The sequence below is a fragment of the Sorex araneus genome, chromosome 3, assembly GCF_027595985.1.
Source record: "Sorex araneus isolate mSorAra2 chromosome 3, mSorAra2.pri, whole genome shotgun sequence".
NCBI lineage: Eukaryota > Metazoa > Chordata > Mammalia > Eulipotyphla > Soricidae > Sorex > Sorex araneus.
The window spans coordinates 94,928,972-94,943,611 of NC_073304.1; the positions used below are offsets into that span (position 1 = coordinate 94,928,972).

Sequence of the window (14,640 nt, forward strand, 5' to 3'; positions counted from 1 at the left end):
TTTGGCATATTGAATACTGCCACAGGGAGCTTGCCAAGGTCTGCCGTGTGGGCGAGATACTCTGTAGCTTGCCTGGGCCAAAACCAGTCTTTTTTTTTTTCCTAATTACTCTAACTCCAGGCATGCAGCACTCCCCCACTCCCCAAGAGGTGTGCAGAATCCCATCAAAAATATATCCAATATAGAGTAATCTAAAGAACTGAGAGGATTTATGGACATGGCAAAAGAGAACACCTTAAAGAATAAAGATTTCAGCATGACAGTAGTGATGTAAGGTAATGATAAATCTGTAAGTAGTGGAATTTCCTTGAGTCTCCCAATGGGTAAACAACTGGAAGATACAAGCCTGGAGTACACATTTAGGAAATATACGCATATAAAATATCTAGTTGAGAAGACAAAAACAAGAAAGGACTGCAAGGAGTAAGTAATGTCAGTGAAAAGGAATCACGAAACCAAAATGCAGTTAGAAAGGGAACCCTACTGTGGCATGAGAACATGATGGAAAAGCGAAGAATGGAAAAGCAAAGAATGAATGTTAAGCAGGCTAGGTGGAGGGGACAAGGAGCTCTCTCAAAGGGCTGGAGCACACGCTCGTGATGTACAAGGCACCAGTTGAATCCCCAGCACCACATGGTCTAGTGAGCACCACTGGGTATAGCCCTGGCCGTTCAACATTGCTGGAGGGGGGTTTATATATTGCACTGTCTCCCACTGTTCATCGATTTGCTCAAGCGGGCACCAGTAACGTCTCCATTGTGACTTGTTGTTACTGTTTTTAGCATATCAAATATATCATGGGTAGCTTGTCAGGCTCTGCCATGCGGGCGGGACACTCTCGGTAGCTTGCCAAGCTCTCCGAGAGGAACAGAGGACTCAAACCCAGGTCTGCCACATGTAAGACAAATGCCCTACCTGCTGTGCTATCACTATATTACTATCACTGTACCAATGTCATCCCATTGACCTTTGATTTGCTCGAGTGGGTGCCAGTAACGTCTCCATTTGTTCTAGCCCTGAGATTTTAACAGCCTCTCTTTACTCATTCTTCCTAGCAGTGCCACATTGGAGCTCTTTCAGGGTAAGGGGAATGCGACCCTTATATATATTTATATATATTATATATATTATTTACTTATATAAAACCGGGGGTTATATATTTATATATACATATATATAAGTATATATAAAACCCAGGGGAGGTAATTCTAACAAGCTTTAAAATTTTTTTTGTTTTGTTTGTGGACAACACATGGTGGTGCTCAGGGGTTACTCCTGATTCTGCACTTTGTAATTCTGCATAGAATTACTCCTTTCAGTGTTCAAGGAATCATATGGAATGCTGGGAATCAAACCAAGGTTATCCACATGGAAGACAAGCACCCAACTATCTCTCCGGGCCCCAGAGAGACATTATTTTGATATTATTATTTTAAAATAATATTACTGTTTTAAATATTGTTTTAAAATAATAAACAAGGTAGAAAGAATAGTAGCTAAAAAAAATAGCAACAGAGGTTAATCTAAATGAAAAGCTTTTCTCCCAAAATACAGAAATCTGTTTATACTTGAATGTAAGAATTAAAAGCTAAGTGTAGCAGTAGGTTCCCTACAAAAGCAAAATAGCCATAAGTTTAAAGGGGGGGGGAAAAACTTGTTTTCAAAACTTCCTTATAAGTTTACAAAAATAAGATGAAAGATTTAAAACTTGTTCTGTAAAGTTAGGGAGTTGCTTTTGCTTCCCCCCCTTACAGTGTCAGGAATCCAACCCCGGATGCCACACATGTAAGGCATATGCTCTAATGCTGAGCCACATCCCCAGTCCTATAGTTTTGGGTTTTTGTGTTTTGGTTTTTTTTAATGTTCACATGCATAGCCTTTTTTTTTTCCAGCTAAAAAGATAGGAAGTCAAAGACAACTTTTGAGAAAGAAAGGCATAAGAGAAAAATATGTGATTGTTTGCCAAAAAGTAGCAATTGTTCACTATAAATTAATAGTGGCCACCATATCTTGCTTGTTTTTGTACCATACCTAGCAATGCTCAGGAGTTATTCCTGGCTCTGCACTCAGGAATCACTCCTGGTGGTACTTGGGAAACCATATGGGATGCTGGGAATCGAACCCACGTCAGCCATGTACAAGGCAAACACCCAATCCCACTGTACTACCTCTCTGACCCCAAGGAATCTAATTACCCACATCCTCACTTCAGTTGGAACATGTGAAGAAAAATCAAGTGGAAAAAGGGGGTAGATATAACAGCCCAACAAAACATTGAAAAGACAGATGCCAAGTTTAGGATACATCTAATATATATGGGAATGAACTAATAGAGATATATTGAAAAGAGACAAATATAAATTAACCACATGGGTAAAAACAAAAAATCCCGCAAGTCAGGATGCAAGGGAAATTTTTTCGATCATTCATTTATAAACTATATATTTATAATCTAACTGTTAGTATGGTTCCCAAACACATAGAGCACATGTTGAACTTCGAATGCCAAAGTGAGAAGGTAGGATGTCTGGGGAATGATAAGTAGACCTTGAGGACAGCCCTCGTGAATGAGCTTAATACCCTTATTTTTAAAAGCCCCAGACCTCTCACCTCTCCACTTCATGAGGATATAGCAGAGAATTCTGCAACCTACAACAGGATCTCATAAGAACATAACCATGCTGGCACCTTGATTTTTGGAACCCTCAGACCCCCAAATTGTGAAACTAAAAAGAATGCATGGTGTGAAGAGGCCCACATAGGACTCAAAGCATCGTGGTCTCCCCAGATACCACTCAGTGGGCCCTAGTGGATCCCAATACTGCTTGAGAGACCCCAAAAAAGAACTCATAACTGAGTTAATATTCTATATAACTAAACTCCAAAATCCACAAAGGCTGTGAAACCCAAAATAATTAAGCAGTAAAACTTTACCTGAACTGTCATGAAGCTACATAACCTTTAGTTATCCCATTTAGTATAAACATTAATACACTCTGCTATAAAATTAGTATCGTGCGTGGAGACTTTGTTGGACTATTGAAAGGTTACAAAACATTATTATCTTACCTAAACCAAAAAAAAAAAAATCTCCTGCTTACTTTTTGGGTTGCCAGGGATTAAACCCAGGGCCTCAAGCATAAGAAGTCTGTATCTAAATGCAAAAAAAAAAAAATAAGGAAAAAAAGTAACTAATTCAAAACCTCTTAAGACACCAAAGGTTTTGAATAGTGAGATATAACCTGTAACAATAATTGTTAACATTTACTAGGTAATTATACATATTTTTCTGATCACTTTATATGCTATAACTCATTCAATTCTCCTAACCACCAAGATAATGCAATTATCCTCAGTTTACAAAGGAAAAAACTGAGGCACAGCATACTAAGTAAACTGTACAATGTCACATAGTTAAAGAGTGACTAAGCTAGAACACATTTAAAATATGACACACAGAAAAGCAAAATAAAAAAATGATTATTTTTTTCTGGAGGAGTGGTTTTTCTTCCTACTGAATTAACAATAGTAAGGAGGCCCAGGAATCTGACTCAGCAGTAAAGCACTTGCCTTCACACGTGAAACCATAGGTTCAATTCCCAGCACTACAAAACCAAAAACTAGGAAGGAATCAAGCTCTAAAAAATATGAAACATGAAACAAATCTAAGTGTTGAGCCTAGGTCAGGGCTGCTTCCCAGTTCTGGTAATTAAGACTTTGGGACAGTAAAACACAACTGGGTAGAAGGTATAGGTATTTCTCCACTCATTCCCTTCACAGCTTACAAAAAGACTTTTTTTAAGTTTAATAAAAAACACTGGGGGCAAAGAAAGTACAGTGGTAGGATGTTTACCTTGCACACAGCCAACCTCGGTTCAATCACCAGCACCCCTTATGGTTGCCCCAACCTGCCAAGGGTGATCCCTGAGTGTGGCCCCCCCAAAAAAACCCCACACCACTTTCTTAACTTCAAATTCTCACACAGGTTTAAAGTTGTTCATGATAGAAATTTTTTAAAAACTTGTGTACATGCAATTCCTAGGAAAATGTGCATAAACTACATGACATAAATCCAAAGTCCTTGTCTAATGCTGTTTAATATTTTAACTAAAATATATCTTATCTTTTTCATTACAATATGTATGATCATTGTAGAAATTGGAAACTTTGGGTAAGCAAAAGAGAAAATCACCCATAAAACTATACTCGGAAGTAACCACTTAACAATTAGGCACATTATCTTCCAGATGTCATATTCGTTTCTGGGGGTGCCCCTAAGCACTGCTCAGAGGGGTCAAGGTTATTCCTGGTCTGGCACCCAGGTAGATGTTTCATTCCAGGGCTTCAGGATGCTGAGCTGGGCTGCATCACTAAGGTGCTTGGGAGCCTCCAGGGCTGTACTATATACACCAAGTAGTGCAGGGTTTCTTGCGGGGATGAGGGGAGTTGTGATAAAGAGGGCAAGGCTTTATGGTGCTAGGGTTTGAACTGAGCCTGGTAAACGCAAAATACATGACTACTGAATTATCTCCCAGGACAAAGACATTTATTTTAAAAGCAAAATAGTAATTGGGACTGGGGGGAAACACCCACATCTGGCAGTACTCAGGGGGCCATATATGGATGGCACCAGACTCAAATCACTGTGAGAGCTGCAGCCACACACAAGGTAAAGGATTCAACTCTCTACTCTCTCCAGCCCGGAAATTTTATTCTAACATCTACTTCTTTCACTGAACACATACCAAAACACCTTTCTAATGCCCCACAATAGGGATGCATCTACAATAAAAGCAAGGAAACATTTTGGTTGTTCCCAGTTTCACAGCACGGGGAACAGGCATTGTGTATGGGGTCCGGGGGCTCCAAGTCTTGGCTCTATCCAAATAATTGCCACTTTAGGCAAGCTAACATCTTTTCTCCAGGACTCTGTTTTCTCTTCTGAAAAACGGAGACATTATGTACTTCCTATGATTTGTAGCGGTCAAATGTGTTAATACATAGCTTCTATTACCAACAGTGTGCTCACAGCTAATCTTTGCATACATCTTTATCTTATCAAGATAAATTCCCTTAAAAGGGAATTTTCAAGTCAGGAAGCATGCCCAATTTTAAGCCCTGAGTCTGCCAAGTCACAGCTTGTTTTAAAGCCCTCCTAATGTTTGCTTCACTCAGTACTCATTTCTCTTTAACTAAGGTGAAACGTGTTTATGCCTTTGTGGTGTGCATGCCACAGGCATATGCACCAGGGGTTGAACCCAAGAACTCATGTGTGCTTTACCACTGAGTAACATTCCCAGCCCTGGCTTTCCAATTAGCTTTCAGGTGATTTGGGTATAAAAGTTGAGAAATGGGGCCAGAGATGTGGGTCAGTGGTAAATTGCATGCCTTGTGTGCATGAGATCTGGTTCTATTCCCTGTACCCTTAAAAAACACAAATGCCGAGAAATAATTCAAGATCCCATTTATGCTATGCTACCTCCAAAACAGACATTAATACCTGAGGGTATAATAGATCAGTGCAAAGTGGGGCATAACAGCTTGCTTTTTCTATAAGTGATTCTACCTACCTGAAATGATGTTTACTTTGTATTATACTGGTGTTGGTTCATGCTAAATGTACCCTTAGTTAAAATGATAAAGTCATTTTCCACATGCTCTATTTTTGCATTAGCATCATGGATCCTAACTGCCAACCTATACAACCATTCCCTTAAAAGAGAACTAGAGCTGTTTTAGCTTCCTATTTCTTCTATATGTACAATGACCCTGCCTATGGAGTTACCTTCAGTGGACTTAGTTTTCTAAATATCATTTTCAGCCTAAAGATGCTCCAGCTGCTAGAGTACAGCTCACTAAACTGATGAGCTGATGACAGCAATGCATGTTCTCTGTACAGAACACTGCTGTCAACACTGAGAAAGCAATTCCTAAAGCTAATAGATTTAAGTTTTAGAAAGCATGATGGAGCAAACATCTTCAGGAAAATTCAAAGATAAACATTAGTGCCATAGAAACATTACCAACTGTAAAACTACTGAGGCTACCAAAAAATGCTAAGAAATTCGTTTGCTATGAACTTTTAGGTTTTTCCAAAGTTTGCAAAGTGAAAAAGGAGACCCTCATAATTTTCCTCTATAGCTGAAAAAGTGAAAATGCACCCTTTTCACTTTGGAAAATGAATTCATGATTCAGAATTTCATGTACTTGAAACACTAGGAGAAACTGGTGTAGTGCTACTCTATAAAATAACGTATACACTATTGTTAATTATGATACCTCAATTAACCTTTTCAATTTCACTAGTAACTTTTCAGTTTCTTAGGACTTGTTTGCTTTACCTGTTACTATTTCTGGCTTATGAGATACCCAATGTCCAAAGTCCATTCTAAGGGAGATGAGATCCATGGTAGATGCATTTTAGAGAAGGGCAGATAGGATGAATAAACCAAAATCAACTAAAAATTAACCAAGATCTGATCCAACATTTATTATCATTTGAACAGCAAACATCAAAAATATACCTGGCATTTTCTAACAATTACATAAAGAATGACCAGATGCTTCCTGTTGATGGAACAGGAGAGAACCAGAGGGACAGAATCGGACTACAGTTTTCACAGAATTGGAAATGAATTTAGCTTCACTTCAAAACTATGAAACCAAAGTATGACCTTAAATTTTCACACGTTTAGTCATAAGTGGCCCCCAAATCAGAAAACCCAAGAGTCAAAGAAACAAAGAATATATTTAACACTAAAGGCATAGGTATGTATTTGGATTGCAAAAGTATTGTTTCACCAAAGATACCACTGAATTCCTTTTCTAGATTATCTGGCTCTCCAGGCTTTGAAAATGTCCTATCGTCCAAGAAAAGTTACATTTCCTTAGTTTTCAAAAGACCATTCCAGCACGAAATTCATGTTTTACTGTGCCCATCATTAAAAACAAATTGTGGAGCTAAAAATTAAGTTTAATCATTTAAAAATCTTTCAAATTTTCCAGTCTCCATGACCAAGGGTTTGGTTTAAACATCTAAATCTCCAGCTGAAAAAAAAGTAAAGTCTGGGGGAAAAAGTTCTCTTGTACATATTTTCTTGTAATACTAACCTGGCTTGCATGTTAAGACTAGGGAGACACTTCTTAGGTTAAAAAAAATAAAGTATGTGCAAAGTTTTTATGAGATTACAGTGGTGTGAGAGCACAACAGACCGCATGCACACTTAGGTTTAAATATCTTTCACAGAAGACATATGAACGACACACACTTAGGTTTAAGTATCTTTCACAGAAGACATATGAACGAGATGCAGAAATGTTTTTTTTAAAAAAGCATTACCGTGCCTGTCACAACATGGAAGAGGTTCTTTAGAAAATAAAACTTTTAGAAAAAATATTTCATTTTTCAATTTAAAAAAAAAAAAATTTGAGAGACAAGCCCTTAGTTTCCCTAAATTGAAAGCTCAAGCCCGGGGGGGGGAAAAGTGGAAGTTGTGACGCTTTATGTCAGTGCGAAGGCATTTCGACCAAGCTGGGTGGGTCTCTACCACGAGGTCATCTATCTGCAGAGAGAAACTTGTAACCACCAACTTCTGCACTGAAAAACAACTGGAGGCCAAGAGAACTTTCCGAGGCCCGATCTGCCGGACGACATCCCACCCTTCCCGATTCAAACTGCACTCGGGAAAGTTAAACTTGCCTGCGCGGAGACGGCAAATCAGTGTCCCGGGAGAGGACTGACCCGTCCCCGTTACCGAGCCCCCCTTGCCCCTGGCGCAGCTCTGCGGTCGCTGCCCCTTGCCACAGTCCAACCAGGTCTGACGCCGAGGAGTTGAAAGCGATGCGGGCTGCAAACACAGCTGCAAGGGGGCCACCCCGCAGCAGGCCCGGGCCGCGTGCACGGTGCACCCCCCTCCCCACACACACACACCCCGAGGTCACCACGCACGGGCACATTTCACCGCGGAGAGCTTCTTCCACGAAAACACGCTCCAGACACTTTTTTTTTTAAAAAAAGAAAGAAACGAACTGTGCCCGGCCACCTATGACCCCGGCAAAAAAAAAAAAAAATTCCTCCACGTCGCGCTGGGCGAGCCATGAGGCCGGGTCCCCAGGCAGCCAGGTCCCCGCGCAGCCGGAGCCGCAAGCTTCGTCCCCCTCGGGGACTCCCGCGGCCCCCACGCGGCCCGGGCTCTCCCGTTAACCCTGTGTGTGCGGGCCGGCCGCTGCCCCTCCCGCCGCCCCCCTGCGCTCCGGGCCGCTCCGGGCCGCTCCTTCCCGGCCCCGGCCCCGGCCCCGTTCCCGGCGAGCCGGCGGCGGCCGCGCAGACAAAAGACGCCGGAGGCTCCCGGGGCGGCGGCGGCGCCGGCGTCCGGCCGCGGCTGCTGCTCCCCGCCACCCCGCACCCACCTCCGCTTCTCGCCCCGCTCCCGGGCCCGGGCCGGCGGGCGGGCAGGCGGCGGCGGCGGCGGCGGCGGCGCGCCGGGGCCCGGGGAGGGGGCGGCGGCCGGCCGCCACCATGTCTGCCCGCCCCTCCCTGGAAGCGCGGGGCTCGGCGGACAAAGCGCGGCGGCGGCGGCGCGGGCGGGAGCGGGCGCCCAGGCCCACCCCGCCGACCCCCGCGGAATTAAGCGGGGCCGGGAGCCCCGGAAACCCGGCGCCTTAATGCAATAAACAGGAAATCGCGGGGATGATCTGGGTTCCGGGGGAAGTGGAATTATTTTTTACCAGCGAAGAGATCAACTTCCACATCCGGTGGTAACAGGGCCCTACACAGACCCGCACTGACCTGGAAAAGCTTCGGGAGCGGCGGCGGGGGAAGCGGCGGGAGGTGGTGCGGGGACCCGAGGCGCCTCGTACCCGGACGCGCGGACGCGGCCCCGCTACACACGCGGCGCTTCAGCAGCACAGGGCGCTATTTTCCGAAAATGCCGCGTCTGGTCGGCGCCCAAAATCCCCACCGAAAAGTCCCCCGTGCTGCGCGCGGAAGGACACATGGTGTGCGAGTGAGTCAAAGCTCCCAGCATTCCTCCCGGACCCGGCCCTCGCCGCAGCCTTTCCGCCCGCGTCAGAGGATCCCCCCGGCCCGCCCGCGGCCCGACCCCATCCCGGAGGGGAGGTGGCGAGGGGTGGCGAGGGGCTGCCTCTGCTTTTCCCCCTCAACGGAGGGGAGCGAAATAGGCCATTTCGAGACCTTCGGCCACACAAAAGAAAGCGGCGGAATGATCCGCGCTCGGCGACCGCAAGTCCCGGCTCGCCCGGCGCCTGCGCGCCACGGGCTGTGGGAGCCCGCGGCCGGCCATGTGCGCGGCGGGGTTCGCCGGGCCGCGAGCCGCGCTTTCCCGCGTCTTTTCCGTGGGGGTTAGGAGTTGGGCAACTAAGACCGCGAGCGCGCCCGCCCTCGGCGCTCGGCTCCCTGGCGGCGGAGCGACGGGCCCCGGCCTCGCTCCGAAGCGAAAGCGAGCCCGGGAGAGGCCTGGGCACGGTGTGGGAACTTGGAAGCGGCCCTCGGTACCGCTGAGGTGGGACCGGCTGTGGAGGCGCGGCCAGAGCTGAGGGGCGCGGGAGGAGAGTCGCCCGCCCCCCGCCGCCCAACAGCCCCGCTCCTCAGAGAAGTCCCTAAAAACTTATCGTGGAAGTCCCCTCGGATTGCTGTCACCTCGGGTAGAGATCTGTTTCTACCGGCCTAAGTGGCCTCGAACTTTTTTTTTTTTTTTTTAAGAGAGGAACAGGGTTTTTTTTGCAGATGATGATCGGCACAGTGAAAGCGTTAGGACTTTTACGGGGGACGAGGGGTGCTGTGTGCTCCCCAGCGGGCTGCCCGCGCTTCTCAGCCAGGGTTCCCGGAGCTATGCGTTGGGCACACCTGAGAAGCACCAAAAGTTGAATCTCCAAGAGCTGAGGAGCTTCCGTGCGAACTCTTGCTTCCTCGCTCGCACACGCGCGCGCGCTCTCATTTTGTCTGACCTCAGATAAGTAATTTTTCACCCCTTGCTAATGTCAGGATTTGTGAGGTCCATGCTAATTAGCGTGCCAGAAATAGAGGCAAAGTCAACGGGCGTGGGAACCGAATTGTGTGTTTGCCGTTAATAGTTTCATTACATTGATAAAATAGTCTGCGTGTGCGTGTGTATTTTGTTTTGGGGCCACACCCTGTGGTGCTCAGGGCATCTCTGCATTGGTTGGGTTTCTCCAGGTGGGACCCTTGATGGAACTCTGCATGCAGACCGTGAAGACTAGCTCTTTGAGTTCGCTCACTGGATCAAGACTTGTCAAGTGTTGGCTATCACATACTTTTTAAATTCGAGTTTTGAGTAACGTTCTCTAGTGCCTGCCAATAGGATACTTGCCTTCATTAATCTTATGCTGTAAAGTATAGACAAGTAAGCAGGCATCACAGGAGTATAAGAAGGCAAACTGCTGAGTACTCTGAAATCTCCTGGAGGAGAAATCCCTCACTCACCAGAGAGAAAGGAGTGGAAGGAGACTGGAGGAGCAATTAGCTTTAATAAGGGAACTTGGGAAGAGACTTCCAAGACCGTGGTTAGGAAACAAACAGGGAAATTGCTGAGCCAGAAAGATACTGCTGGGGCCTGAGAAAGTAAAGCCTGAGAGGTAAAGTGCTTACTTTGTATGCAGCCAACTGGTTTCAATCCTGCCACCCTGAGCCCCCTGCCAAGCAAGAGTGACCTTGGTGGGCTGGAACTTGCAGTGGGTAGGGCAATTTGGCTTGCATGCAGCTCACCCAGATTTGATCCCTGGCATCCCATATGGTCCCCCAAGCCTGCCAGGAATGATTCCTGAGTGTGGAGCCAGGAATAAACCCTGAGCTCTTGCCAGGTGTGGTGCCCCCAGCCCCCAGAAAAGAGTGACCCCCGAGCATAGAATCAGGAGTAATTCCTGAGTATTGCTGGGTGTGGCCCAAAAAAAGGAAAAAAAGACTAGTGCTATTTCAAGGCTATTTAGTGTGTGGTATATTGAAAAACTGAAATGCCATGAAGAAATTAAATTTTTTCTTTTTTTTTTTTTCAGTGGGGGATCAAACCTAGGGACCACACATGTGAAGCAGGTGCTCTAACACTTAGCCACATTCCATGCTACAGAAATTAACTTTGAAATTCACAAGGAAGCTATTAACAGATGCTATTAAAAATCACTGACAGTTACTATTATAATTACTATTAATATTAAGAAACTATTAACCAATAACAGCTGGGGAGATGGCTCAAAGGGCTGGAGGTCATCCTTTGCATGGAGAACACCCAAGTTCAGTTCTTGGCACTACATGGTGCCTGGGAGTAGCTTTGTCAAGTTTGGCTGAAAACCCTTCCCTGACCCCCCCCCAAAATAAAAGATAGTAAGTAGAAGCATTATAAGATTATATATGCATTTTTAGACAGATTCCCTTATTCAAAACTTAAGAGGCATGTAGAACAGTAATCTCAGGAATGGAGATGGAGATGGAGCTCAGGGATCCAGTACTTTCCTGGCTTGTTCAAGGCCTTGGATTCAGTCCTCATCACAATTTAAAAAAATTTTAAAAATTAAATTTTTTAAAGGGTGGAGCCAACTCGGGTTCAATCCCCAGCATTCCATCTGATTACCCCAAGCACCAGCAGAAGTAATTCCTGAGTGCAGAGCCAAGAGTAAGGCCTGAGCATCACTGGGTGTGACGCAAAAGGCAAAAAAAAAAATGTTTTTAATTAAAAAAATAATTTCAACTAAGTTGTCATCTGAGAGTAATGCCTTGGACAGTGTGGTGTGTAAAAAAAATGACTAGAGTGAAGAAAATGACTAACGTGGTTTTTGAGAGTTTACCAATGTGTTCAACTGGATAAGGAACAACTGAGAGGGAACATGCAAGGGTTGACTCCCCAGGGTGTTGAGGGAGAGTGTGGTGTATCTTCATCAGTAAGAGGAAGTAAGTGGTTGGAATGCACATGAGTGTAGGATGAGGGTCTGCTTTGAAGCTGTAGAATTTGAATTGCTTTAGGGCTACCGAGGCAGAGATGCCTATTAGAAAAACAAGTGTTCATTTTTCCAACGTGCACTCTACTCTGGATAGGATAGGCCTCTGCAGGGCCAAAAATGTACCTGCTTCTCTCTGTAGTGAGGCAGCAAACTAGGAACAAGTTTCACCCCAGAGAAAAGAGATATTCCTTAGTATGTTCCCTGAAGAAAGTTAAGGGGTTTGGGGAAAAGAGGGAGGCAAGGGTTGAATCATATTCAGCAGTGCCAGGGATCAGGGAAAGAACTTTAGTTTGCAAATACCTTCACCCCCTGCAGTCTCTTTCCAGCCCCAGGAATTGAAATTCTGTGTTTTGGTTTGGGGGCAACTTGTTGCTTGCTCAGAGGTTTCTCCTGGCTTCATACTTGGGAATGAACCTGGGGTTCCACATGCAAAGCATGGACTCCAACCCTTGGCCTTAAACTCCTGGGCGCCTGAAACTCTGTGTCTGTCTGTCTGTCTGTCTGTCTGTCTGTCTCTGCTCTGTCTCTGTCTCTGTGTGTGCCCCAAGGTCTCACAGAAGAGAGTCATGGATTTACCACTGAGCCACATCTGGGAGCTCTGTGGACTGTGCAGTTCTGGATACTGAGCCTGGGCCTCCTGCACAGAAAATATGTACTCCAGACAATTTGGGGAATCTTCCTGGTCCTCCATTGCGCACTCTTTGCTTATAATTTGGGGCCACACCCAGCTTTGCTCTGGTTTACTACTGGGATTGCTACTGGCTCCGGGATTACCCCAGGCAGTGCTGGGGAAGCCATATCTGGCACCAGGATTGAACTAGGTAGGCGGTGTGCCAGGCAAGCGCTTTATCTATTATATGATCTCTCTGCTCCCTCAACTGCAAACATAGAAGAATTCATGTACTGAGATGCTTAAGTGTAAAACATACCAGCTCACACACTTTCTTAGTTACTCAAAAAATATAAAATATCTCTATCAATATAGGCCATATCCAGTTCATATGCTGTCAGTTCCATGTTTTAATGACTAGTCTGAGGTTGAATAGGGCCTGCTAAGGTGGATTTGGGCAGGGTGAGGCAAGATATGCTGAGGATCAAACCCAAACATACAAGGAATATGCTTTATTGAATCATATTCCTGGCATACTCCAGTCTTTAAAACCCTTCAGCGTGTGCCTTCAGTGTGTGTTTGGGGGGTGGCGGGGGGCAAGAGATGGTACAGTGGATAAGGTGTTTGCCTTGCAAACAGCTGACCTGGGTTTGATCCCTGGTACCCCATAGAAGTGATCCCTAAGCATAGAGCCAGAAATAAGCCCTGAGCACTTCTGAGTGTGGCCCCCAAACAAAAAACACTTCAATGGTGTTGAGAGCACTTAGACTTGACCCTTCCCTTCTGCTCTCTAGACATCAGTCACAATGAGCACCTTGCTAAACACAACAAACTGTCACTGGAGAGTTTTGCCCAGTTCTTTCTCTTGGTTTCAAATATGTCTTTTAACTTTTTGTCATTTGGGTCTTGCGTGGCAAAAAGGATCCCTTCTGAGGCCTTTAGATCAATCATCCCAATTCTGCTTGTTCTTCTACCAAGGGCAACTTGGTCCAAATATCCACTTATGGCCTGGGGATGTAGCTCAGTGGTAGAGCATTTGGCCTTGCAAGCCTGAGCCTCTGATTTGATTTCTGGCATAGCATTCCTCCCTACAAAAAAGTTTGCTCATAGAAAGCACCATGCCAGGAGAAACCTCTGAGCAACTGCCAAGTGTGGCCCCAAAATCAAAAAATTCTATTTCAGTTCTTGGGGCTGGAGAGAGAGTACACGGAGTGAAGGTGTTTTACTTTGTGTGTGGCAAGCATCAGTTCTTTCAAACATACAAGGAATTTGCTTTATCCTTGGCACTGTATATGATCCCTGAGCATTGTCCCTGTGCACTGTTGGTTATGATTCAACCCTTCTCCCTCCCCCCCAATTTTTATTTCCTAAATTAGGTCAGAGAGACAAGGATATGGTCAGAGGGTAAAGCACATGTCAGATGTGGAGAGCCCCGGAATCAACCAATCAAACTCTGCGAATCCCACCCCAGAACAGCCAGGGGTAGGCCCCACAATTCGGGTAATACCCAACAATGCCTGGAGGATGATACCTGGGGTTCCTATATACAGATCATGTGCCACAGCCCTTTGGGCTTCCTCCCCATGCCCCATCACCACAATTTTTTTTTAAAGCCACTGTGGCTAGTTGCTACTGGACACGGCAGTTGAGTGGAGTAGATAAATAATGGAGAATTGTGGGGCTGGAGAGAGAGTACAGCAGATAGGGTGTTTGCCTTGCACGTGGCCGACCCAAGTTTAAACCAGGAGTGAGTGATTCCTTGTTGCAGAGCCAGAAGTAAGCCCTGAGCATCACCAGGTGTGGTCTTGTTTGCCATATATAAGGATTTGGATTTTACTCTAGAGACTGAGCAAGGAACTGGCGCTGTGGTTTTAGTTAATAGGTGGCCAGTTGGTGACTCAGGATCAACAGCAAGCATCTCTTCATTGATTCCTCACATTCCTTCCTTGCCCTGGCCCCAGCCTTCAGACTCAGAAGTCTGGTTTTTGTCGGTGCTCTAAAGAAGTGTTACCCAGACTGACACACAGGCAGAACCAGCCTACAAACCCTTAATTGCTTGC

At 45.5% G+C, this 14,640-nt stretch overlaps 1 protein-coding gene and 1 pseudogene across 8 annotated transcripts in view; one reads left to right on the forward strand and one right to left on the reverse strand.

Moving 5' to 3' along the window:
- The window catches only part of GABPB1 (GA binding protein transcription factor subunit beta 1), a 59,564-nt gene extending 49,914 nt beyond the window's left edge, over positions 1-9,650 (reverse strand). For 4 of the 8 annotated variants that reach the window (XM_055130621.1, XM_055130620.1, XM_055130619.1 and 1 more), the window contains exon 1: positions 8,410-8,645. In XM_055130621.1, coding sequence (XP_054986596.1) covers positions 8,410-8,520 — 111 coding nt within the window. In that variant the 5' untranslated portion in view covers positions 8,521-8,645. The other 4 variants (XM_004611777.3, XM_055130623.1, XM_055130625.1 and 1 more) reach the window with 4 other exon arrangements.
- LOC129403993 (small nucleolar RNA SNORA36 family) lies at positions 3,665-3,789 on the forward strand (annotated as a pseudogene).
- Positions 9,651-14,640: the final 4,990 nt, after the last annotated feature.